The following is a 25282-nucleotide window of genomic DNA, read 5'->3' as shown; positions in this document are numbered from 1 at the left end:
TTAAAAAAAAAATCCGCGTGTTGATAAAATTGCACAAACAGGCCTGGAGTGTGGCCTGATCCCGGTGACCAGAACCGGTAACGCACTCCCTCACCAGAGCAGGATTGGCCACCCTGGTGCAGTACTTGGCCACAACCTCCTATGAACGCAACAACCAATTGGTGCTATCCAGATGTTTCTTCTTTTTTTTACATTTTTCCCGACGCGTAAATGCGGCCGCCGTGGCCGAGATGTATTCCAGTGCCCTCGAGCTTAGCAGCGCAAAGCCAATATCCCACCACGGCGGGTAGTCGTTCTCTCTAACACAGCTCTTAGTCATTGTACGAAATGGACGCCATACGCAAACAAAACTTTACAGCGACCATGGCTAAATACAGACATCCCTAGGGCCTATACAAGTGCCTGCACAGAAAATATGCTTCGCGTGCAGTGAAACGCCCGCACATCGTGCTTGCGGTAAAGACAAGAATGCAAAACTGCTGACCTTGCAGGCGACCCGATGGGGGCAAAGCTTTCCAAATCCCAGAGGGGGTTGGATCTTCCGCAGCAGCGTCACCACGTCCAAGTGCTTGATGCGCCCTCTGAATAAGAAAGAATCATGAACAACACTGTCATATCGTAGTTTAAAATAAGCCTCGTGTAATCTCTGACAGATCGAAAGCAATCTTAGTTACGAGTTTAGTGTCCTAATATCACTAACCTTTGCAGAATACAAGACGAACGGATATATGTGCGGCCATACCCCAGCTGACGCGTATCTCACGACGCCGTGTTCGTCCACAACGAGTTCAAAGCGTTCTTTGTGTGTGTGTGTGTGTGTGCGTGCGTGTGTGTGTGTGCGTGTGCGTGTGTGTGTGTGTGCGTGTGTGTGTGTGTGTGTGTGTGTGTGTGTGTGTGTGTGTGTGTGTGTGTGTGTGTGTGTGTGTGTGTGTGTGTGTGTGTGCGCGTGCGTGCGTGCGTGCGTGCGTGCGTGCGTGCGTGCGTGCGTGCGTGCGTGCGTGCATGCGTGCGTGCGCATGTGAGTGTGTGTGTCGCGTAGGCTCTTGCTGAATATTTATTATCCGTGCCTTCGAGGTTCTGCGCGCATTTGAAAAATATTTCGACGTTAAGCTAGCGATGCAGCATGAGTATCTTAAATGTCAAGTGCTGCAGCTCCTACGAACGCACCGCCTGAATGTGATAGGCTGCTAATAATAGATTATAAACCAGAATTAGATTTGCCTATAGTGGGAGTAAAGCGTTAAGTACTGCTGGCCCGTGTTTCAGAGCGCAGCTATCACGCGCCCGTTCTTGCAGCGACCGTCGGAGTGCCTCGGCGTCGTGCTTCGGTGCATACCGAAGCGAATGAGCACAGCGAAAGATGAAAACGAATGCGGAGCTCAGCGGGGATGAAAGAGGCGATGAGGAAGTCGGAAAGGAGAATGCACAGGGACCACTTCATTTTTCATTTCATTTGCTTATTTTCTGAAAGCGCCCAAGAACAGCATTACGCCATAATATTGGTGCACCTGTGTTACGCAAAGAACATAAAACAGAAAAACGAAACAGAATTTCCGAACGAACGGTGGCACAGAGTGCAACAAAAAACTGAATTAGTCAAAGACAGAAATCAGATAATGAGCAAGTAGTACAGCTGAGTATATCAAGATCATGACGCAAGGTATTTTTGTGCTACAAGGCGTGTTATGGCGTCAGAGGTGCAAGAGTAATTCACGTAGAAAATGCTAGGAATACGCAAGTTAAGGCGAGGCACTCAGAACGTTACAGCTGACAGTAATCGCGAACTGGGGCAGTGGTTGTGAATTAGTTTTTACAAGAATAGGTAATAACGGTATTCCCGCCTGATTTCTAGGGGTCTAATATTAAACACGTGCAGTACACACTCATGGGCATAAAATGCACGGCGTCCAGGATATCGGTCGTACAGGATACGAATGAAACGTCGCTCAACGCATTCAATTTTTGCAACATCGGGCAAATTAATACAGTTCCAGACAACTCAACTAAACTATAATTTCAAGCGGACAAAAGAAGCATACAAGAGACTAACGCATTCACCTTTCGTAAACTGTTTAGTCATCCTTGATATCAGGCCTAACTTCCTCTTGGGTGCATTAGCGATGCTTGAAACGTGTTCTTCGAAAGTTAGCAGGGAGTCAACCAATATTCCTAAGTCCCGTGTACAGCTCGCTCCTTTCAAACAAATTTTATGAAATGAGTGTTCTTATATTAAGGGGGGACGTGCCTTGGAAAATCAACTTCCTTATTTCTTCTTTTGATGAAAATTAGCACAAATGTTTAGAATGTCTCCCTGATGCTTCCATAAAAGTTTCAGAATGATACCTTGAGAAGATTTTATTTAATTTGATTCAGCAGAATGTTTCAACCTCGAACTTTGTGACGAGCCTGGGGAACTTAAAAGACGTGATAGAAGGCTTGTTAAGTACTGACTGCATAGCTAAATGCACGCTGAAGGTCGTGACATTCTTGCTTTTTTTTTCAACATAAATATTTTGGAGTGTCATTTTTTATGTTACCTTCGTATCAAGCGCACTTTCGGGGTGAACGAATAGCCACATCATAAATTTAAAGAACGTCCAGGCCTAAAAGCAAGAATGTCACCACCTGCACTGTAGCCCAAGGAACAAGACAAAAAACAGAGTCAGAATAGGCCAAACGGTAACAAAGGAATCAGCTCCGCAAACTGAGCAGAAAGGCAAAAGCACAGTTTTGAGAAAAGGGCCTTCAAAGTTTTGCCTTGCCTCCACTCTTCTAAAATGCACCAGGATTGTATTCCTTGGTGTCCTTAGCACAGCGGGGCTTCTTGGGCATGTGGCCTTTCATGTGATGCTTTTTAGATGCCTTTTTCGTAGGGCATCCTTTTCTGCAGCTCTTTGAAGGGAGTGCTTTCCTGGCTTCAAGCCAAGTGAGGAACAAAGCTGTCTGTATGCACGATGCGTTCCGGCGTTGTACTTGCAGACTGCCTCATTGACAGCTGTCTCCGCTGCGATCAATGAAGCATTTTGCTCTTTTGGTAGAATTGACCAAATGACAGAGTGGAGACTCTCGGCTGCATTCTAAGTCTTCTTGCCTTGGAAACGGCTGAGTAGCTGAGGATCCGAGAGGCGTTGATATACAGGCAACAACGCAGCTAAAACATGTGTTGCCAATTTGTACTTATGTTCTGGCGAAGCTTTACCTTCGGCTTTTGCAGCCCGGTGTCTGCACCAGCTCAGGGGTCCTGGAGGGCAGAGCTCATGATGAGGGTCTTTATCTGTTGAAGTGATATGATAGAAGGTTGCCATTATGGCCCTTTGCATATCATCTACTTCAATATTGTTACGTATGGCCATGCCATAATAATTGGTGAGGTTTTTGATTAGGTCTTGGGTCAGGCCAACCTTCCCTCCAATTGGTTTACTTCTGCTTTTTGACACAAGTGTTCGCAGGGCTGTACCCATCCTCTTTTTCACGTGATTGATACAGTCCTCTTTGTTGAATGTAATGAAGGCATAAACCTTGTCTTTACAAAGGGCCTGGAAAGTAAGGCTATCTCCATCACAAACAATAGATGTGTAGCGGAGGTCATTCCTTTCCAGTGACCTTCTCAACAAGATCAACGCTGCCTCGACCTCCATTTGGCTTGAGTTTGCATCGGTGTTCTTTTGGCACACGTGATTCTCTTTCCATTCACTGTAGCCTTCATCGTTTTCTTTCGGCCCAAGCGTGCATCCATGTCATCTGTTCGAGAGCACACCGCAGTCAAGCACCAGACCAGCGTAAAATTCAATTATTGTGCCCACACCAATATGGGATGCATGACCACGTGTCATCCATGTCCCGTCGTAGACTACTGCCACATTTTTTGTGAATGCCAGGTCCATTTCGCTGTAAACTTTCCGCACGGCTTCCACAGCATCAGAAAAGAGACTTGCCGCAGCCATCTGACCAGCAGGCCTGAATTTTGATTTCAGATGTCTTTGGAATGTCTTATGGTGCAATCCTCTGTGTGAAACGTTCATTACTGACCAAAAGTCAGTCAATGTAGTTGCCCCTCTGCTGGTGGTTTTAATTGCTTGCATTGCACGCATATTCACGTCCAAAGCCTTACCACCCTCTACTCGCGGCGATGACCATTCACTTGCAAGAATGTCGCAGGCATTGCAGGTCAGTAGCATTCGTGCAGCCAATCCATGCCTTGTTCCCAAATGAACAGTCAGTCCCGGCTGAGAGCATTCTTGGCACAATGCATTCTTGTACAAAGCGTTCAATGCTGTGACCTGCACAACCAAAAACTCATCCGCCAGTTCCCAACTTCCACTCTCACCTGTGAGCTTCATTTTTCTCTCGGTCGCCGAAACAGAACTGAGTGATGCTTGCATTGTCTCGGCTCGCCCATGAGAAGCTTCTATCGATATGTAGTGCGTTTCCAAGTGAGCCTGAATTGTACTGCCGAATCTCGACTGCGTTTCATCCACGCGCGAGGTGCTTGGGCGCGGGTCCGAGTCGTCGGCGCCTGAAGTGCTTGGTCACGGGCCCGAGTCGTCGGCGCCTGAAGTGCTTGGTCGCGGGTCCGAGTCGTCGGCGCCTGAAGTGCTTGGTCGCGGGTCCGAGTCGTCGGCGCCTGAAGTGCTTGGTCGCGGGTCCGAGTCATCGGCGCCCTAGGTGCGTTGTCGCGGTTCCGATACGTCGGCGCGCAACGTACGTCGTCGCGGCTCCGAGTCGTCGGCGCCTGAAGTGCTTGGTCACGGGCCCGAGTCGTCGGCGCCTGAAGTACTTGGTGGCGGGTTCGAGTCGTCGGCGCCTGAAGTGCTTGGTTGCGGGTCCGAGTCGTCGGCGCCTGAAGTGCTTGGTCGCGGGTCCGAGTCATCGGCGCCCTAGGTACGTTGTCGCGGTTCCGATACGTCGGCGCGCAAGGTACGTCGTCGCGGGTCCGAGTCGTCGGCGCGCGAGGTTCTCGGTTGCGGGTCCGAGGCATCCATACATTGAGGGAACTGCTGCTGCGTGTCCACGATGTCCGCACCGCACTGAACATCAGCAGAATCAGCACTGGAAGCTGTTGACGACGCTTTACTTTTGGGCATCGGAGACGCACTTACGGCTGCCAAATTGATGCGAAGTTTTGTATTTCTTCTTGCGCCGTCGCCTCTCCATGATCACAGCCGAGATTCAATGCGAAACTACGCCACGGAGCTTCGGAGCCGCTACCGAAACTATGGAGAGGCTCGTAATACGGGCGATGGAGAACGTAGCTGCGGGAAGAGCAGACGACGCGCGGCACTTCACCCGCCGTTGCTAAGGGCAACCGCTCCGGCGACCAACGGGGCCGCGCGCCGCCGTCACGTGGCGCGCGCCGGCAATCAGGAACCTCCGCGAGACCTCGAAACTTTTGCTTTTTCTGCGTTTGTTTTCGCTCGGGGAAGGCAGGGAAGGCGGCAGATTTCAAGTTGAAGAAATTCTCTTTCTGGTTGCGACCAAGATCGCGGCGCTCGGTTGCGCCGTTACGGAGATATCGTGGCTTCAAAAACACCATCTTTTTGCGATTTCCGCAAAACTTCTCGTCACCGTGGCTCATACAACAATATTTTTAAAGCACTTCTAAGCGGTTTTCATGGAAGATATTTTGGAATCAGGTAGAGAAAGGGTTATAAAAACTGAAAATGTGATTATCGAAAAATCGGTTTTTCGGTCATTTTTCGCCATGCGAAAGCCGCGTCCCCATTCTTAAAGGATACATTTTTCGATTAAAGGAACCAACAAGTGTCTGAGTTGGATTGATGCGCAAAAAGTTGGAAGCACACCACTGAGCAACAAAATTTAGATCTTCCTGTAATAATTCACAATCCTGCTCTGATTCTATTTCACGGTGAAATTTAATATCGTCGGCGTATCAAAGGAGACGCATATAACGAAAACATTCTTCAAGGATATTAACAAATATATTTAAAGAAACGGGCCCAAGATCGACCCTTGCGGAACACCGGAATTGATTCATAAGCAAGGAGTACTTAGCACCGACGCGAACATAATTTAACCGAGTTGACAGGTAGTCTTTAATTAGCGTGCATAGGCTAGTCTCAGTGCCGTAACTCAAGCGTTTATGGATAAGAAGATCATGAGAAACACTTCAAATGCTTTTGACAAGTCGGAGTATACGGTGTCTAACTGTCTTTGGTTAGCAGCAGCGGGTCCTGCAGCGTCCAGAAAAGCAACAAGGTTTGTTTCCACAGACCTATGCACAAAGCCATGTTGGTATACATAATCTTACGCTTAAAGAACAGCGACAGATATGTAAACATAGCTATTTCAAGCACTTTTCCAAACGGAGACAAGATGGACACGGGGCGATAATTGTTTGATGTCACTCATGCTGCCACTTTTATGAACGGGCACAACTATTGCATTCTTCCAACAAGACGGAACAGCACTTGCATAAAATGCATGACTAAAGATGTGCGTAAGCAGAGGAACAAAAACAGAAGAACAGCCTTTGATAACAAAACTTGGTATTATGTGAAAATAAGAGAATGCGTTGGTTTCAACTCACTTACGTCCGCCCCGATATAGTGTTCTGTAAAACTTGAAATGTTGAAATGGTCACCGAAGCCATATTGTCGGTCACCAGAACTAGGAGCATGCGCTGTACTTAGGAAAACTTAGGCAAAATGCTCAGGGAATACATTGGCGATATTGTCACTGTTTCTAAGAATGCCACGAGAGGGATAATTTATGACATTATTCTTAGCCCCCTCAGAACTGTAATCTTTTCCATAGGACCAGAAACGTTTTGTATGGCTTTTTGCGCGCTCTTCAACAAACTTATTGTACGCATCACTGCATCTAAGCATTAAGCATTTGACCTGGCTTCGCAAGACACACATTTTTTTGTACTACGCCGATGATACTGTTCTCTTCAACTTCCTATGGCACCTTAGCCTTTTACGCAGTAGACTGCGTAATTCCACAGAAAACCACGTAGGATAGCGAGCCGGACGAAACTCTTTGCAGGGAATGGAGGCCTCTAAATCAAACTTTACATTATCAGTAAGGATGCTAACTGCTTTGTTGATATCTGTGGCACGGCACAATACAGACCAGTCGGCATCATTCAAGTACTGGTAAAGACCAAGATAATCACCCTTAGGGGGAAAATGAGGCGGAAAACGGAGGATGGTATAGCGAAAGCGTGAGAAGTAAAGCGAAGTGAGGCGACAACAGCTACGAGATGGCGCCACAGTAGCGCGCCTCGTCTGGGTGGTCTCTCGGCAGCGGCTGCTGCTGTAAATGGCGCCCACGCGACACCCACGCGCTGCCTCTCGCGATCTCCAGATAAGCGATACAGCCACGCCACACTTCGCTCCTTTTGCAACGTGCCGCACGACACAGATGTTTCGCCCCAGCAAATATATTGCGAAATGAAAGCGCGTATAGAACTGCGCTCAAATTTCGCATTAGCGACTATCGTGATCGTCGGTTTCATTTTTCCGCTCCTTTGGCGCCCGTTCAAACGGTGCAGCTAAGTATATACCGATCGTAGGTTCATTTCTGGAGCAGAGACCAGTAGCATGCTACTTCTGTATCACGGTTTAGTTATTTAGGGTTAACATAACCGCGCGGGCGCGCCCACACGCACTGCTACCCCATTGTGCCAAATCTATGGTCACATACAACTCAGGTTAGTAAACACGCATGGCCTCGTTATTTTGACATAGAAAGCGCACGTTATTCTAAATTTTGAAATAAATTTATTTTGACAGCTACGCTTCATAAATTCTAAGAACCTAATTTGGAGATACAAGCGCTATATCGCCAAGAAAACTGTGAACAAGACTTTAGCGGTGTGCAATGGAGTAAAACGAGAAAGAGCAGGAGGAACAAAGGGTGGGAGTGTCCTTGCGCTACGAGAACATCAAGTGAAGAGCACATGACAGCTTTTATACGGTTTTGAGGATATGACAGACTGAATAAATGCCTTTAGGCCTAGTAAAACGTCGTTGACAAAAATATAGAATGCGCGAGGACTTTTAGCAGCGACTTTGTCGCCAGTTCCTTCCGGCCCAATGGCTTAAAATTTTTCGACGAAGAGCGCCTATAGCAATAAAATGTACTTACCTGCTGATGTTTATTCTTTTACTAATTTTGTGTAATGAACGTGCAATGTAATTGGAGCAGTAGAGACGAAGTGATAACTGAAAACCCTATGTTTCTACACTTATTTTCGCAGATTTTACATATGCAAGGAACACGTTGTTGTGAAAGGCATTGCCTCGGCAAGATCGAGATCATTCTCCGACCTTACAGGGGTCTTTAGCGTCCCTTTATAATGTGGTGTCTCTGTAGCGCCCATCAAGGTAATGCAGCTACTGCCGACTGCGACTAAAATCCGTCGCCATAAACGCGGGCGTGGTGATGTGCTTTTAGCAGCCGATCACCACGCCCACCCAGTCGAATGACAGAATAGTGTAGTCCGCTTATCAATTTACGCATGCTACAAGCTCGCAAACTATTATCGTGATTCGGCCCGCTAGGCCAAATATACAAAGCGAAATAATCACCTGCCGGCGACGATTGGTCAGTGTAATGTAGTGACGTTGCGTAATTCATATACATTGAAACCATATGATAAATGTAGACAATGGCATGGCGAGCATGCGGCAGAAATAAACGAAAGTAAAACTTACTTGGCATCCGGGTCGTATTCTGACCATAGGCGAACGAACTCATCCAAGTGGTGAGGTCCTAAGATCGACCAATCACGGGTCAGGTAGTCGAAGTTATCCATAATGACGGCAACAAAAAGGTTGATGATCTGCATGTAGAAAAAAAAAAGAAACAGACCCGTGTACGCATTATTTTACTATAAACAAATGACGAAAAAGACAGCAATATTTTGAGTTACGAGAGCTAACAGAACAAAATTCATGACGGAGAAATATACAATAATTAAATATGAAAATTTTTCCTCGGCTCTGAATATATTAAACGCCTATGCATTCATTTTGATGTTGCACAAATTGTTTCAGTTGAACTATTATAAATTATCATTCGTATATATGAGCTTCAATGTCTTATATAAATTTCAGCAAATATTATTCGTATAATCCAACATATTTCATTTGATTTATTTCATTTTATTACCTTAAAGACCCCTTGGTATTACATAAGGGGTGGGAATACATTAGTACATAATTTGCATAATACATAAGTGAACACGCAAAACAACAACAAAAACTGCATGTGCTAAAGTGTTACATCCGTCAGCGTAAATACATAGACCTAAGTAATACAAACTAAAGTTGCACGAGCATATAGGTCTGGTAACACAAGTCATTTTCATTGTAAAAAGTGCGCAGTGACATTATCCACGAACGTACAAGGGCAAATGATGGCAGAGATTTGGTGGGGCAGATTGTTCCAATCTGTAGCGGCATGGCAAAAGAATGAGGCGGAAAAGGTGCGCATGCGAGGGCGGCCCACTTGAAAAGTGTGGCCTGTACGATGAGATGTTCGGGCTGCGGGGAGGATGTAGGGTGGTTGATTAAGCGAGCTGTGACAAAACTTATGGCAAAGTGAAAGGGTTGGAGTGCGCCGGCGCGTACAAAGGGGAAGTAAATTCAATTCTTTCTTTAAGTAAGATATGCTCACGTCATATGAATAATTAGAATGGATGAACCTTGCGGCGCGGTCTTGAACGGCTTCGAGTGCGTTGATGAGATATGTTTGGTGCGGATTCCACATGGCGGATGCATATTCCAGTTTCGGTCGGACTATTGACTATAAATCGAGTTTCAGAAACTCTAATTCGCTAATAAAAGAAAAAAACGACACAAAAAGTCAGCTCATCGCAAACGTTAACTTTATTAGCTTTTTGTGCACGCGAGCAGGCGACTACGCTCAGGCATATCTGTTGTACATACCCTCTGTTTCCGGTTCTCTGTCAGATTCGAAGCAACAGGAAATAACTTTTAGGGATTAGAGCATTCGTCTGCGTTATCTGCACGAAATCTTGCTGCGTAAATTTTGCTCGGTGTGAGTGCACTCAAAGCACCACAAAAACAAAAGTGGTTAATCTTTCCCTAAGAATAGCTTGTTGGATTTACCATTCGATGCTCTTTTACAGGCCAATATAGCTATTTGCCATCACAACCAAGAGTGGGACAGAGCTTTTCTCTCTTCGATTTTGGCTTATCACTTCACGGTTTCACGTACCGTAAACTGCATTACACCATTGCCTTTATAAAAGCCTGCACTGCTTGCCATCCATTCCTGCAGCTATCAGGAGGGGCAACTCATGAAGATTCGTTTCCAGAAGAAGCAGTTGTGCGTATGCTCACTGCAGCAAATACTTTATTTCAAAGGCATTCCGTTATTAAAGCGAATAGATTTATTTGCCGCTTTTTTCCACGTTAAAGCTTTCTTTGTTTTTTTTTCCCCTCCATTTCTTGCACTCGAACATCGCGTCGGTCGGCGATGGTCTTTGGGGCGCAAGTGCTCTCGCACCAGAACGTTGTGGAATCTAAATGTTTCGATGCCACCGTTGGCTCGTGGGCACTGCGCAGCACTTCTCTGTCGCTAGAGAGTTTCTTGCCTTGTGATTCATGCTCTCGAAGTATGCTCTTGTTTCTAGGCTATATACATTTTATTGCCATATACTTAAAACGTATACGTGAATACGAAGCGGCCAAATGTTCCTAAAATTTGCTGTGCCTGTCGCGTTCGTGAAATACACAACTCTCTTTATATTTGCAAAACAGCGGAATGAGTTGTCCCTTGTTAGTGTCCCTCATGATGGCAATTCTGAACGTTTTTCAATTATTATTCAATAGTACATATTTAACGAACAGTTGTCCCTTCTGCAGCACGTGGAAGACGATGGTGTTCCTACCGCTGCCGCCCTTTAGGTTCTGGTTGTCAGTTATCAGCGTCAACGCGGGACAGCATATCCGCTACGGAAAGGTAGTCCTGATTTATGGTATGGAATAACTACGTGTGCAGAAAACAGTGGTTTTAATGCATTACTTCGACGTTTAAATGTTAGCTCCAGGAATAAAATATTTTGAACGGACTAGTAGACGAATGTTTAACACGGCGTTCCTGAAAAAATAGTAATGGTAATAGCTTGACAGACCATGCTACAAGTTATAAGGGACAACCAGTTTCAAAATAAATTTGCTATTACCACCGCCAATCGACTAAACAACGAATTGTGGTTTCTTTTTCGCCGAGCGAACTGGCAGTGCAGTGACAGAGTTCACATTCGGCTTTCCCATACAAAAAAGAGAAAAAGAATGATCCAAATCCAGCGCACACGATGGAATCTATGTGAAGCGACGCTTTCGCGAAACGCTAAATCAAATGCCACAAATGTGCCCATTTCATTCCCGCTGATTCGGCGAAAAAGGGAACGGACGCCCGCATGTCGTCTCGTGCAGCTGGCCTATGCAATGCTAACAAATCTTATATTGGCTTGCATTTCTTCATTTCTTCTTATTCATTTTAAATGAGCCAGCCTCTTCTTGGCCGATCCACTTCTGTGGGTATGTGCCATAGTATGGAAATCGTCATAATAATCAACACGCAGCGAGCATATCGAAATGCTGCTGGTGGCACGATAAGCACCCCTGCTTCATGGCCAATCAACCGTAAGTGCCATCATAATTAACACGCGGTCACCATGCGTTGGCCAGTTGATGTTGGTGCGAGAGAAGTGCACGTGCGATTGTGTCCTAAAGGCTGGAGCATCGGGCAGCTGTGCTGGCGGCACGAGGCTCCAACCCCGCCGCCCGATGCGCATTAGTTTTTAAGAGTAAGAACTACTCGGCGAGAAGCCGACCGACCGACCCACGTGAAGCTATGGAATGGAAGACAAAGAAAGGTTCACTTTAAATATCTTGGTGGGATGACACTGCTTTATACGGAAGCCATTATCGGAAGATCACACCCCTGTTTCTCAGCGATGGCAAGCTGAACATCTCTCTCGACCGGGCGTCAGTAGAGCGATCACTATACGCCATTTGCGAACTGCACGTTTGGGCGGAAACAGCCTCTAGCGTGCATTCATTGCACGGTATAAGATTTAAAGGTTCATATCCTGACGTTTACTAGTTATCCGGTGCTCTTAGCGTTACATAACGGTAATATCTACCGAGATCAGACGTTTTGAATGATCTTCGTCATGACAATACGACACAGTAGGTGCAAATTTTACTGCAGCCAATCAGAGGTAACGGCAGCTCCGCCTACATTACGTATAAATGGTGCTTAGCGTTCAAACTGTCCCCGTGCATTGCTACCTTCAGACCGATGCTACTTTCAGACCTAATTAACGGTAATAATGGCAAATTAAACTAAGGCGAATGTCATTAACTTCGAAGTAAAGAGTGTCAGCCACCTATAAGATCAAAAACTGCGCACATTTATAAAAGCCAAAGTGGTTAGGGCTTAAGCGTATACTACCACGCATCATGGCACATACGTTAGCCATTCCAACGTGCATGCAGGTATGTGGAATCGCGGGCACTTGCCAGGAAGGAGCAAAGGATGTAAAAGGAGATGAAGTAGATGAGCGCCACGTCGCTGCCACAAGGCGCCTGGTCGCCTTCCTCGGAGGACTTGTCGCAACGGACCTCGTCCGTGTTCAGGCACGACAGCATGATCTCCTGCCACGACTCGCCAGTCGCTGACCTGCGATGCGTGTGAATTCGACTCCAGCTATGCAGGCACGAAAGCACACTTCGCGAGAATTTCGGTCTCAGCGTGACGACAATGCGTTCGCTCTCGTGATATCGCAAGGACTGAGAGTACGAGCTCCACTGCACCCGCCTTGAAAGGGATCAGTATGGGTCCTACAAAGACTCGACTCCTCTCTCTTCACAGTGGACGCTGGCGAATGGGGCTGTCTTTTGTTACGCCTACATACAGCGTACACGCTTCGTAGCTCACGGAAATAATAGAAGCCAGAGGAGACGTTACTCTAGCGTATAAATGCATAATTTCTTGCAAACTTTCCTAGAAGCTGTAAACAATAGAACTCATTGCAAGAAGTGTTCGCAGGTGGTGAGTTTTATGTGAACTTTACTCTGTGATCCTAACTTACATTTATTTACCTAAGATATACTGAAGTCTGACGACGAAGCAAGTAGGCGCACCAGACATAAAAGATCATAATGCAAAAAAAAAATGGAAGACTGGGGTAAAAGAAGAAAACAAGATCTTTTATAATTACAGAGAAAAGGTAGTTTCGACAAGGCAGTGAATGTAACAACTGATAAATACACCTAATCAATGTAGCGGTCTAATACATATCGTAAAACCAGAAACATATCTTATTCCCGTTTGTAAACAGCAAAACTACTTTGAAACCGTGCGTTTTGTTTGAAGGTCAACATTTTTACGAAAGGTTCCGTTACTGCCACTTGCTGGAATGGCTCACTAAGGAGGAGAAATACTCGCATGCAGCCGTGCGAGCGTTTACACAGCATAACCAATGGATAGCAAAACCTCCAGTACCTTGGTGACCGGTTATTCTGCAAGAAACTGTTCCACAGAATGTTAGAACCAAACCGTACAAAAGTTCTTCTGCTTCCCATGTGAATAAAAATAGCGGTCATCGTTGGACAGGAAATAAAAATGACAGACATCTCTCGTCTGACGAAGGCAACGCTTGCGTGTCAGCCTTTTAGCGATTCACCACCATCCTTCTTATTTTTCTACAAGAAATCTACTTTGCTTCCTGCTCGTAGCACTCTTTTTTCTTTTTTGAGCGATAGCTTTCTTCGACCCTTACCCCCCCACCTTTTTTTTTCTCTTGCAGTTTGTATGTTTCTGGCAGTTTATGAGAAGAGAGTGAACTTAGGCCACTGGGTATGTTCTGGCCGTTGTCTTGCTCAGCGGGAAACGTGATGGACTGGGTGTGTGCCCGAACAGACATCGTCGGCATTGCGTACATTGGCAGGTGCCCGTTCTTCGCCGATCCCCCGTAATTAATGTACGAAAGTGACACAAGGAGTATGATGTATTAAATATAATAAATTGATAGAACTGCATCCGGTACATAAACCGCGTCTAATGAGGTCGCTTGATGAATAGCCGTTGCAACGAATTTGAAGGCAGAATGCTGGTTATAGGGAGGGCTGCTTCGAAGTTTCATTTCAGATTCTGCGATTACGAAATGAGAAGCTACGTCACGGAATCAATTGTCTGTACTTCGTTTTGAGAGAAATAAAATCTAAATCTAAAAAATCTAAAATCATGGTAGTTGGTAGTGGGACTGCCACTTAATTTAACTTCTGATACACTGGTGGCATGGAGAGTGAAGCAGGTGAAACCTGAAATCTATCGCTGACATTGACGGTCATCTTCGGGGGTGTGTGCCACAATTCTTTTTTTTTTTTTCGAATGACTATTCTTTTGAAACAGTGCGACCTGCGGTGATCTTTTCCTATTCATACTGCCGCACTCTATAAGTGGCCACTGTTTCACTTTGTTTTTCTCATCTGTCACTTTCTTCTTACTTTACTCATTACTTTTGTTGACTCTACCACGGGAAAGCAGTAGCGGGAAACGCCATGCATTGCACCAGACAACCAGGAAAGACGAGGAAGTGAGCAGGGAAAAGGGCTGCTCGTGAACAAGCAATAAAAAAAAAATAAAAGGGGCAGAAATGTTCTATCAAGGCGAGGCGGTTGTCCGTCTTTCTCCTGTCGCTACAACTTACGTTCCCCTTATTTTCAATGTTTATTTCTGAACAGTAGGCCCTAGTTGTGTCTTTTTCAGTGGCAGTTGCCAGCCGGCTACTTCTTTTGTTTCAATCCCTTGTCCACTATATACGTGTTTTCAAGCCGAATAGCAATATAGACTGTGCAGAGGTGCTCTACGAGTGCATAGGTCGCAGCACTTCCACGGAAATCAGCGCGGTGACGGCGGCTTGGCTCGCCGCGGCTTGCAGCGCTCGCTTGCAGCAGCGTCTCGTTAGGCATTCGGCACGAGTGAGCGCCGAAGCGGTCACGCGTTGCGAGCTGAAGTGGTGGTTTTCGCTGTCAACCAACATCGTTCAAACATCGTATGACGCGAGACGGCACCAGCAAACACTGCCCCGCTTTCATAGATCTTCGCCTTACCTGAAGAGCACCAGAACGGCTTGCGGAAATGTCTGGAAATTGTTGTTGCGGTCGATGGCGCTATCGTCATTCTCCAAACCAATTTTACCAAAAAGCTGCATACGAGAGAGAAAAGATTAAATACAGTAAGCACATTGGTTTCAGAATATAAAGCTCTGTGCACCGGCTGCAGATATCATGTACTGATAGCAAGCTCTAAAAATCAATTTCACCACAACCGAAAGCGGCACGAGCTGTCTCTAACATTGCTAAACATGCAGCACAAGTGTTCTCGGATGGCACATAGGAAAAGGACATGAAACCGGAGCTGATTTCCGGAATTGAATTTTACCGGAGGTAGAATTCAATTGCAGCTCAAATTCATGTTCTAGTAAGCGCACTGTTATTATGTCTTTTTTTTAATATATGGTGCTAAAAAATAAGTGTATATCAGTGCCTACGCCATGTTACTTCCACATTCCCCGTCAAAACGATGGTATACGTTGTTTGTTTTATTTGAGCTTTTCTTTAATTCTTCATCATTACTCAAAAAGGTTCATTGTGCTGGTACGCGTTTGATACTTGTGCCACATTTCGAGCATACGCTCACATCTGACCCGCTTCACGCGTGAGACCTGCTGGGTTTTCCCTTAATGCCACTACCGCGTACACTTTCCAAAAGTGATCCTTCCAAGAACTGAAAAGGATTTGATCGCTTCATACTTATACTTCTGGAGCCGTAGCTCATGCACGTTCATGAAATACCATTCGATGATGTGTTTGAAATGCTGTAACAAACAAAGAGCGAGAAACTCCATTTCAGCAAAGCCTGATAATAGGCAGTCCTTGCGCCTTCTAATCCACCGACGATAATCCCGGCACCGAGACTGCGAAAATGCGCGTCGTGATATCAGTGCAAGGAGAAAATGCCTCGTCACTGCGACCCACTTAGCCGATGCGTGCCTAACTATCACTTTCATGAGCGAAAACACAAAATTGCACGCTATGAAGTCCAAGCATCTTTGTCGTCATGCAGCAGAAAAGTTTCGGCAGAATCAAGTATCACTTTATCACTTACCTGCATTCCAATAACTGCATAGATGAAGAAGAGCATCACAATGAGAAGGGCGACGTAGGGTAGGGCCTGCGCGGAAAATAAGAAAAATACAAGCGAAATATGATATTAAAATAAATCGCCATGTGCAAACAGCGGGAATATATATGAGCAAATAGTGTACTTGGGGCTGTGTTGGATCGTTAAATTGGGTTCGTTGTAATGTGGTGGTGGAGGGCTTAGGGTTCGTACACTGACGCTAGAGGAAAAAGCTGGGTGAAAAAAAAAATTAGCTTACTAGCTTTCATTTTCCTAACGTTAAGAAATAATCAAAATTTGATGCAATAACAAGCACTTAGACGTAGCAAGTACGTATGGAGAATGCGTAAAGCTACTTCGGCATATTTTTCAGAAACGCCAAAGCTCTATTTATCAATTTATATGTAAAACCTACGGTGAAGTTGAAGACGCCTGAATAAGACGGCGCCACCATACCGAAGTAGACTCCGTATCGTGTTGATTGCGCGTCTCGTCCGAATCGCATCACGTCGTCAGCGCGCACTCAAAGCGCAGCAACATGGCGGCGCCCTTGCGGTTACCGATTTCAATGCATGGACGCTACGGGGAGATTTGGCTCGAGAGTTGATTATGTTGACATTATGGCAGAGGGGTTATCACGACAGTCAAAAAGGGACGGCTATACACAGAAATGAATTACACAGTTAGCTGAGCGCTTGTCCTGTGTACTTTCTTTTTCGCAGTCCCCGTTTGCGCTGTCGTAATAATTAACCTTAACGAATTCACCCTATTATACACTCTAGTGGTAGAAGGCGTCGGACTAATCTTGACTACCTTTTGTTTCTTACCTGTAACTAAACACAAGTATGCACGAACACCTACAGCCTTTGTCAAAAGCATAGGGGTTACTCGGCGACTCCACCATATATGTCAGCTGGTTGTGTGGTGCGTTCCCGTGGCTCTCCCAGCACTCCACGCCTATAGCTTTCTATAGGTTTCGCTATAGCCTATAGCTATAGCGAAACCTATAGCTATAGCTATAGGTTTCGCTTTCGCCACTTGATAATGCCGTCCGGAGGGAGAACCAAGCGTGTAAACCAGCGGGCGTGGCTTGCCTGATTCATGGGGGCACTCTGAAGGTCGCTTTCTATTCATGACAGGTCGATGAAGGCGTCCTCCGTAGTACCGGCAGTTGCACATCACGATTCCCCAGCAAAGCGTGACCAGATCCCTTTCTGGGGTCTTCCTGGCTCAAGCAAATGCGAGAAAGAAGCTCTTGTCTTCGCGACTGCACCTCGGGGAAGATGGCGCACATGCCTAGAGTTGCAAGATCTCTTTGCATTTTGACTATCCCTTAACGAACCTGTGTTGCTTCCACGTGCGGATTAGCGGAACGCCTCTGGAACACGGCGCCGTCTTATGGCACGTTGTAGTGATTGATCACCATCGTGTCTGACCACACTCTGTGCAGGTTGTCAAAATAAACGGGTCCTATCTCTGCGTATGTGCGAAACGTTCCAGCGCTCCGCGATGAAGATCGGAGTATTCTCGCAAGAGGTTCCCGCGTGGATGAGCCCCGTACTCTCGAAAGCGTTCGCACGTGCGCTCCCGCTTAGCGAGGAGAAAAGAGGGAGTCACCTGGAAGGACTTGATGAAGGTCCAGAGCAAGGTTCGGATGCCTTCGCCTTTGCTGAGTAGCTTGACGAGGCGCATGACGCGGAACAGTCGGAAGAAGTTGATGCTGATGATGTTGGTTCCCGGCTGGGAGAAAGGGGCAATGGAACGCGGCAAGGAAGCGCGGCGTTAGCCTCCTCACCGCCCGCATAAAACAACTCGGTCGCATGCGGCGACAGTGCCTCATGCAGCGGGTGCATCATGGGCCGTGCACAAGAACAAGCAAGCAGCACCGCGAGCTCAACACCACCTCCACTGATGCGGGTGGTCAGCAAGGCGCGTTTAAATAACTGATTATGCTGGGATAACCGCCTCTATATTTTGTTAATTCGAATGAAGTGGCTCAATGACATCTTGTAAGCACAGTCATCCTTACGTCGTAAAGAAGGAATAATTTTTTTTCTCTTGAATTCATGTAATAGAAATTAAGTGGTGATTCTCATAACCGACGATGGTTCCTGTACCTCACTGCTTTAATACGAAAGCCTAAATTGACATTACTAACAGCGAAAGTAACAGCAATTATTCCACTATCGAAACCTGCTCCAACACTTAACCAAAGGTGACTCGACGTTTTCCGCTACTTGACTCCGAGAAAAAAAAGAGCTTTCCGCGGTGCTGGTAACTCGTCGCAGCGCTTGGCCAATGATTGCCAATTTTTCACAGGCACGGTGACAAGTCATCAAATGGCACGACCGCTTTCTAAAATCGTGAAAAGCGATATCACATATTTTGAAAATTTCTGCTTATCTTCGAACGTGGTCTCATGGCTTACCTGAAGACGATACCGCCGAAACTCGCGGAAGGAGTCGCAAAGCTCGTCATGTGTCTCTGTGACTAAGCACAAGTTCCCTGAAACATTCTTTAGTGTTCTCTACTTCAAAGCACAAACAACGACGATTCTCAGGAATGTTCTTTTTTTTTTTGCTGTAGATACCTTAATAACTTGTCACCGTGCGTGACGGACACGACAAACGGCATGCAGAAACAGATTCCTAGCAGCCAGTAAAACGTGGTTTAGAGATTAACCTGCTCGATCTAATCCAGGCAGCCAAGCCATATGTAATTCCAGTACAGCGACACACGATATGCAACGAATATATAGGCGTTTTCTGCCATCTGGAGTAGATCAAGCTGGAAACAACATGCCTCAAATAAAACAGTTCTAATGCTGTGGCCTTCTTAACGATTGCAACATTTACCTGCAAAATATAAGCCTGTCCAATCAACACATTAAAGCTTTTCCCGGTTATTAATCGTGTTCCAAGGATTCAACAGGGATTCAAGCACCAAGGCTGTCAAAGCTTTTTCTAATGCCACCAGGGGGGAACCACCAAACAAGTTGGGTGGTTCCCCCCTGCATAAACAGCTCCGTGGCAATTTTTCCCCTCTTTACTGGAATATCAAATTTAGGAAGTGCCTAGAAGGGACATTTTCAACAAAACTTGGCAAAGGCCTTTATGGAAGTGTTTGTTAACTGCGTGTAAAATGTTGCCTTGTAGGGCGCATCCTCGACGTTTCTGCTCTGCAAAGCATCGCACAGTGAAAGAACGAACAGTTTGAGAATATACAGCTGCCTATGAAGTTTCCGCTATGTGTTCCCGTGATACCTTGAAACGCAATTTATACATAGTAATGTGTCGGGGCACAGTAGGCGAGACGGCAGGTATTGTGTACGCAGTCGGCCTTCGCGGATACCCGTACGCAACCTTTTTCTAGCCTTCCACATAAACTATTCTATGAAACACCTAGACACCGCATGCAACACGTATCGACGCAGCTTCTCGCGCGTCACCAGACGAGCACGGCCACTTTCGTGAAGCACACACACAAAGGCGATAGCTTGAAGCACAGCTGATGTTGCATGCGGCAAATGAGCAAGCATGAAAGATTGAGTGCGCCACGCAAAGCTCTGATGGTATTAACAATCAACAAATCCTTGATTAGTTAGATTCCTAAGATAACTACCGCTCCAATAATCTTGCGACTTCCGTTCTATGGCGCAGGCGCCCAAGTACAAATAGACGCCACCAATGTCTGCCAATTTTTGCAGTAGTGAAGCCGATGTTTTAGTCAAGCGTTTGCAGTCGCGAGTGTTTAGGATTAGGCGCTACTAATATTTGTCTCGCTGCTGACGTAGTTGATTGTCGATGTCGAAGGGTGGCGCGGTATCTGTCCAGTCTAGCGGCTCAACACTCAGCCTAGGACTGAGTGTCCAGCAAATGCGAAAAAATCGTGTAGCCGTAACACAGATTAGAAGCAAATTAGGAATCCAGCCTTTGGTGCAATGCTTACGCAGTTAATTCGCGCTCATTTAGTCAATTGGTGCTTCGACGACGTCTTCTGCCACGCAACTGCAGCCATTTGGTTAACGTAAGAACTGTTACAAGCTCGCGGAGACTGTTAGGTAATGAGTGATAATATAAGTAATAGCTCGCATGTAAAAAATCACCTCCACTTGGAACTTTCTCAAGTAGTATTCGCACATTTTAGCATACTGGAAAACATGCATTCGTATTTTCTGAACGCTATGCACGGCTTTCCTGAACGCTAACGAACAAAAAACCTGGAATTTAAATGCAGTCCTAGTGACATTAGGCATAATCATATCATGTACATCTTCGTACGGGAGCCATCTCGGCATGTAACTACAATCAGTGATTCTGAGAGCTAGTGCTGCCAACCTGGGCTACCAGTTCGGCCCCGACCGCCTTAGCAATGTCCAGGATTTCCTAGATTTTTCAGAAAATGCTTCCTGCTTTGTAAGTATTCCGTTCGTGATTTTGTTATTGTTCAAGAAATGCCTTTGCGAGACTGAACAGACGAGGACTAGGCGTCCCGGAAGGAACACTGTCGGCTGAATAAGAAGAAGAAGAAACTGCAGCTCGAAGAATGCAGCATAGGAGCTGGGGAACAACCGAGGCAGCATGGAGGAGGCTAATCAAAAGGGGTACCTCACGTAAAAACAGCACATACTCTAGGAAAGCAGTTCGGTGCTGGTCTTCCCATTTTCGATCCAAACGCACCTCGAAACAAAATATCAGAAACTGTCCATTATGGTTTTATTCCACATCAAAACTTAAGGCACTGTGATGAACATTCAAATTGTGCAATAGATAAACCAGGATTTGGGCTGCAATCTATACCAAAAAGAGAAGTTCGGCTTTAGTTGAACGAAAAATTATGTGGTAGTGAGCTAAGGGTAAAGTAGTGCAGAATCAAAATATACGAGTACAAGGTCGCCGTAGTAATGTAAGGCGAACTTGGTAAATGTTGAAAACACAAACAAAGGTAATAAGTTTGTTTAATTGGACACTGACATTGCGCTTAAATGCCAAATAAGAAACAAAAGGAGCCTCAGAACGTTTGCGTTATCAGGACATACGTTTCTCTCAATTTTCTTAACTCGGCAAAAGGCTCTCTGAAGAGAGTACGCAGGGAAAGGACCTGCACGTTTGGATCAATCAGCTGTTGCACACAAGAGAAACTTCCAGAGGTTGTAGCTGCATCATCAACAGGTGAAAAATAAAAGCTGGACCAAATAGAACTGTCCCTCGAGGCCATGTGAAAAAATAGGCCTTTCTTTTGCGTTACATCGCAATAACCAATGCATATTTGGTGAAGCATTATGCGATTCGATCAAAAACATTCGCTTTTAGAGGAAGCTTTGAGGTGCAACTTAAATTTGTCATATTAGCAATAGACTAAGCCAAATGTCCTGCATATGGTGACACATTTCAGAGGTTGGCAACACCGCTATGTATCTCGTGTGGAGTCAGTTTCCCGCAGGCGCAGAACGTGTGACATCATGTCGATGCGTGTTGAGACCAGGCCTTGCGAAAAGCTAAATGTCTCCTCCAATTCGCAGTCTTGCTTTTGTCCATTATCAGCTGTTGTAAGAACCCCAGAAATTAAAAAAAAAACAAAGCATAAGACAACCAACTTTGGTTTACACATACGAACAGTGAAAACAAGGGCGTAAAGTTAGGGCTCACGCCTGCAACACTGCGGGAAGAAACAAGGAAAGAAGAAAAAAACGCTACACAACCTACTTGATGGGCACACCGCGCGCTGTTACGCTGCACTTCTTTGGGATTACGTCCGAAATGAGGCCGCGCTACGTTACAGGTTTGGCGACGGTAAGAGAAACACTGCAGCAGGTCTTAACCACACTCCATCTAGAATCAAACTCGGTAGAAGAAATGAGGCACACAGCACGCGAGGTTCTACAAAGGCACACTATAAGCAAGCAGTAAGGCTGTTTTCCTAAAAAAAAGGAATATAAGGTGCGTCTAACAAAGCGTGCACGCTAAAGTCGACCGAGGTCGACCCTACAGGTGCAAACTAATTGATTGCCAGCTTGTTTACTAGCAGCTGTAGGGCACGAATTGCAAAAGACTGGACGCTGTGGAAGGCACAAGGTTTTGGAGCCACAGCACGACATGCCTACGTTGGCGCTACGTTATGCGTTATGCGCTGCGTTATGCGGGTCGGCTTGAGCCGCAATTCTAGCTCCGCTTGAATTTACGAAAGACTTCGCGGATTTGAGGTAGGTATTTGTTGATTATTAAAATGCAGCTTCGATGAGTTGAAGACGACTTTTTGCCCCGTGATAAAGAAGAAAAAAAAACATTTTTTTTTTTCATGCTTCTGACAATTTTTGCTAAACTGGTCCCAGCGTAGTCGAAGGCGTAAAGCCAATAGCTGCCTGGAAAATCAGCGCGGCAATATTGGCAAAATAAAGAAACGCTCACGGTGACTTTGTCTCGCAAACTCCTCAGTTGCGAATGGGCGCTCTTGCCAATGGTGACCTCAGAATTTCAGCAGGCACCTGGCTATGTTAATCCTTTAATTTTAGCACGCCTAAAGCACCACTGGTAAACCTTCTAGCCACCAGTCTCACTTTTTTATATTTGATGTGAACCTGATATTCACATATTTATGCTTCTATTCATCCTAACACTGTTACACTTACATCATATGACAGTTCAGTACAACTTAAACTAGCACGACTTGATGGTCAAACGGGCAAGAACGCTAGTTTCAGGTGTCGAGTTATTTCGACATGTAACTTTAGTGGCCGAAAAGTATGCTGCATGGAGTGCCGCGAATCCTTGATGCCTGCGGTCGTTCGAACTTCTGCCCGAAGTCGCTTGGGAAATCAGAAAAGATACGCTCAGATGTAGCAAGTGAATAGCGATTCTGTATAGAATCCCATGAAATCGGTTACATATTCAGAGAGGTGCTAACCAAATAACACCGAAACTTAATGACGCCTCACCCTTCCATTGTGTAATGCCTAAAAGTAGAAAAGCGCTCTCGATACTCCGTAACGCAAAACGCAAGATGCGTAATATGTTTTGGGTTCAGCACTACTTATGCGTAAAAGCTCAAGGCATAGCCAAAACGAGATGCGTAATATGTTTTGGGTTCAGCACTACTTATGCGTAAAAGCTCAAGGCATAGCTAAAACAATGCGCATTTGTGGACCTGCATATAGCGAGATCATGCTATGCCCACTTTGTGTGCGGAATAGGCGCGGAAGAGCAGAGTGCAGAGTGGTCGTCCTCTCAGAACAAAATGAGCAAATACGATTCTCTTGACATAACAGAGCGAACGCTGCACCGTCTTGAACTTCAACTTCATATAATCTATAGTACTATTTTCCCCCAACTAACTATATTAAACATGGATGTTACTGCCACCTTAGATTCCGTGAAACATGCGCACAGTATCTATCGTTGGCTGAGCTGCGGTTTGTAGAAATCAAGTTCTAGAAACGAACCAAGGACAGCGCCGTTATCGAAAATCCTCCCTGTGTGCCCAGTTTTGATGCGAAAGCATTGAGCGAAGGAGCCGGCGTCTATAGCAGTGAAAATGCACCTATATTCACACTGGCTGCCACGCCACGTCAGGAGCGCGCATTGTCGAAATACCTGCTGCGTGAGGGGAGAGGGCTACACCAGCCTGCCTCGACTGAACAGATACGGCGACGCGACGCGTTGTCGTGGTTGACGGGTTGTCGTGGCCGAGAAAGTCGCACGATGCGTGCGAGCCGGTGCGAGCCGCCGTCTCGGTCTCGCAGGGCTGCGCGCGGTCGGCATCTCTCTCCCCCTCACTGGGCTTAGCTGCTGCGCGAGCCTGCCGACCTTGGTGGCCGCTGCTAATTCCTCGGACATCGGTGACATGCGGCGTTCTTAATTTTTGACCAATATCGGCCAGATGATTCCGGCCTACAGCCAACATGCTAACGCAGAAACTGTGCAAGAAAAAAAAAATAACCCACCCCAATATAATCGCAATACTCGATAACATACGGCGCAGCAAATCTCTAAAACATTACTCGCAGCGCAGAAGTCGATGGACCGCTCAACGGCGTTCAAATGGACATTACTCCTACAGCGTTCACAACACCTAAGGAGTGCTTACGTGTCCGCGGATTATTTGTCTTTTTTTTTTCTGCAACCACAAGTCTGCGAAATTTCTGCTTCAGTTGCTGTTACTTTTAAATGAACACAAAGGCCACTTTTATCGAGAATCACTGTTCCTGTTAACAAAATAAATTTCTCTCCGTCCTGCAGCTCCGTGCCTATGCCTACGTCTTTGAAGGTCTTTCGTGAATTCCTGCATTACAAACGGTGAACGAGCTCATATACGAATACCTGTCGTTATAGCTTTTTTCTAAACGACGAATGACAAGCAGAACCAGACGTCGTTTTCGGGTACTTGCGTGTAGGCGATGGACCCCTGGCAGCCTAGCCCCGGGCACCAACACCACTAACCATTGGACAAATAAAGTTTATTCCTATCCTATCCTTGCGTGTAGGACTTTAGTAGTGTTCAACTGAGTATGCATTTCATTAAGAACAATTTTGGTTACTCAGATTGACAGGTGCAAAGCTTTTGATACCCACAACTAAACACGTTTCACATGTGTGCATAAGTAAGGATTGCAAAACCAGACGACGAACACCAAGTACAACGTCTAACGGATATCTGTAAGCGCATACTAAAGAGTCACTTGCAAACGTACGAAAACATAACGACGTCGTTAATTATGACAACGAAACGAAATGGTCACCAATCGCAGCAGCGCCAATGGCACTCAGAAATTTAATGTCAAGAGCTTCTAGTATAACGCAACAAACGGTTCTGTGACCGTCACCGGCGACGCCCATTTTCATAGAATAACAGCCGCGAAAAACATTCTAGCAGAACCCATCTCACGACGAAATCTTCACGTTAGTATGATTATCACTGAAGCAATGTAGCCACACAGCGTACTGGCACCGCAGAGACATGTCCTGTATGAGTTGTGTATGCAGCTAGGTTCCTCGCGTTTCCCTGTGGACACGCAGCCCTATCTGAGGGCGCCGCCTCGAAGTCCACTTTTGGCGTGTGTGTGTGAACGCATAATGAGGTAAAATTGCGGTAAGAC

General features: G+C 45.9%; 1 protein-coding gene across 4 annotated transcripts in view; it reads right to left on the bottom strand.

Moving 5' to 3' along the window:
• LOC142592560 (muscle calcium channel subunit alpha-1-like) overlaps positions 1 to 25282 on the bottom strand; it is a 370570-nt gene that overhangs the window by 70667 nt on the left and 274621 nt on the right. For all 4 annotated transcript variants that reach the window (XM_075704077.1, XM_075704074.1, XM_075704078.1 and 1 more), the window contains exons 32-37: positions 17809 to 17931; positions 16177 to 16242; positions 15120 to 15214; positions 12525 to 12684; positions 8682 to 8809; positions 485 to 581 (exon numbers count right to left, since the gene is read on the bottom strand). In XM_075704077.1, the coding sequence (XP_075560192.1) occupies positions 485 to 581; positions 8682 to 8809; positions 12525 to 12684; positions 15120 to 15214; positions 16177 to 16242; positions 17809 to 17931 (669 nt within the window). The remainder of the gene's footprint in view (positions 1 to 484; positions 582 to 8681; positions 8810 to 12524; positions 12685 to 15119; positions 15215 to 16176; positions 16243 to 17808; positions 17932 to 25282) is intronic.

Source organism: Dermacentor variabilis, chromosome 9 (genome assembly GCF_050947875.1).
Source record: "Dermacentor variabilis isolate Ectoservices chromosome 9, ASM5094787v1, whole genome shotgun sequence".
Lineage (NCBI taxonomy): Eukaryota > Metazoa > Arthropoda > Arachnida > Ixodida > Ixodidae > Dermacentor > Dermacentor variabilis.
Note: the sequence above shows the minus strand (reverse complement) of the source record. Positions and strands in the feature narration are given on the sequence as shown.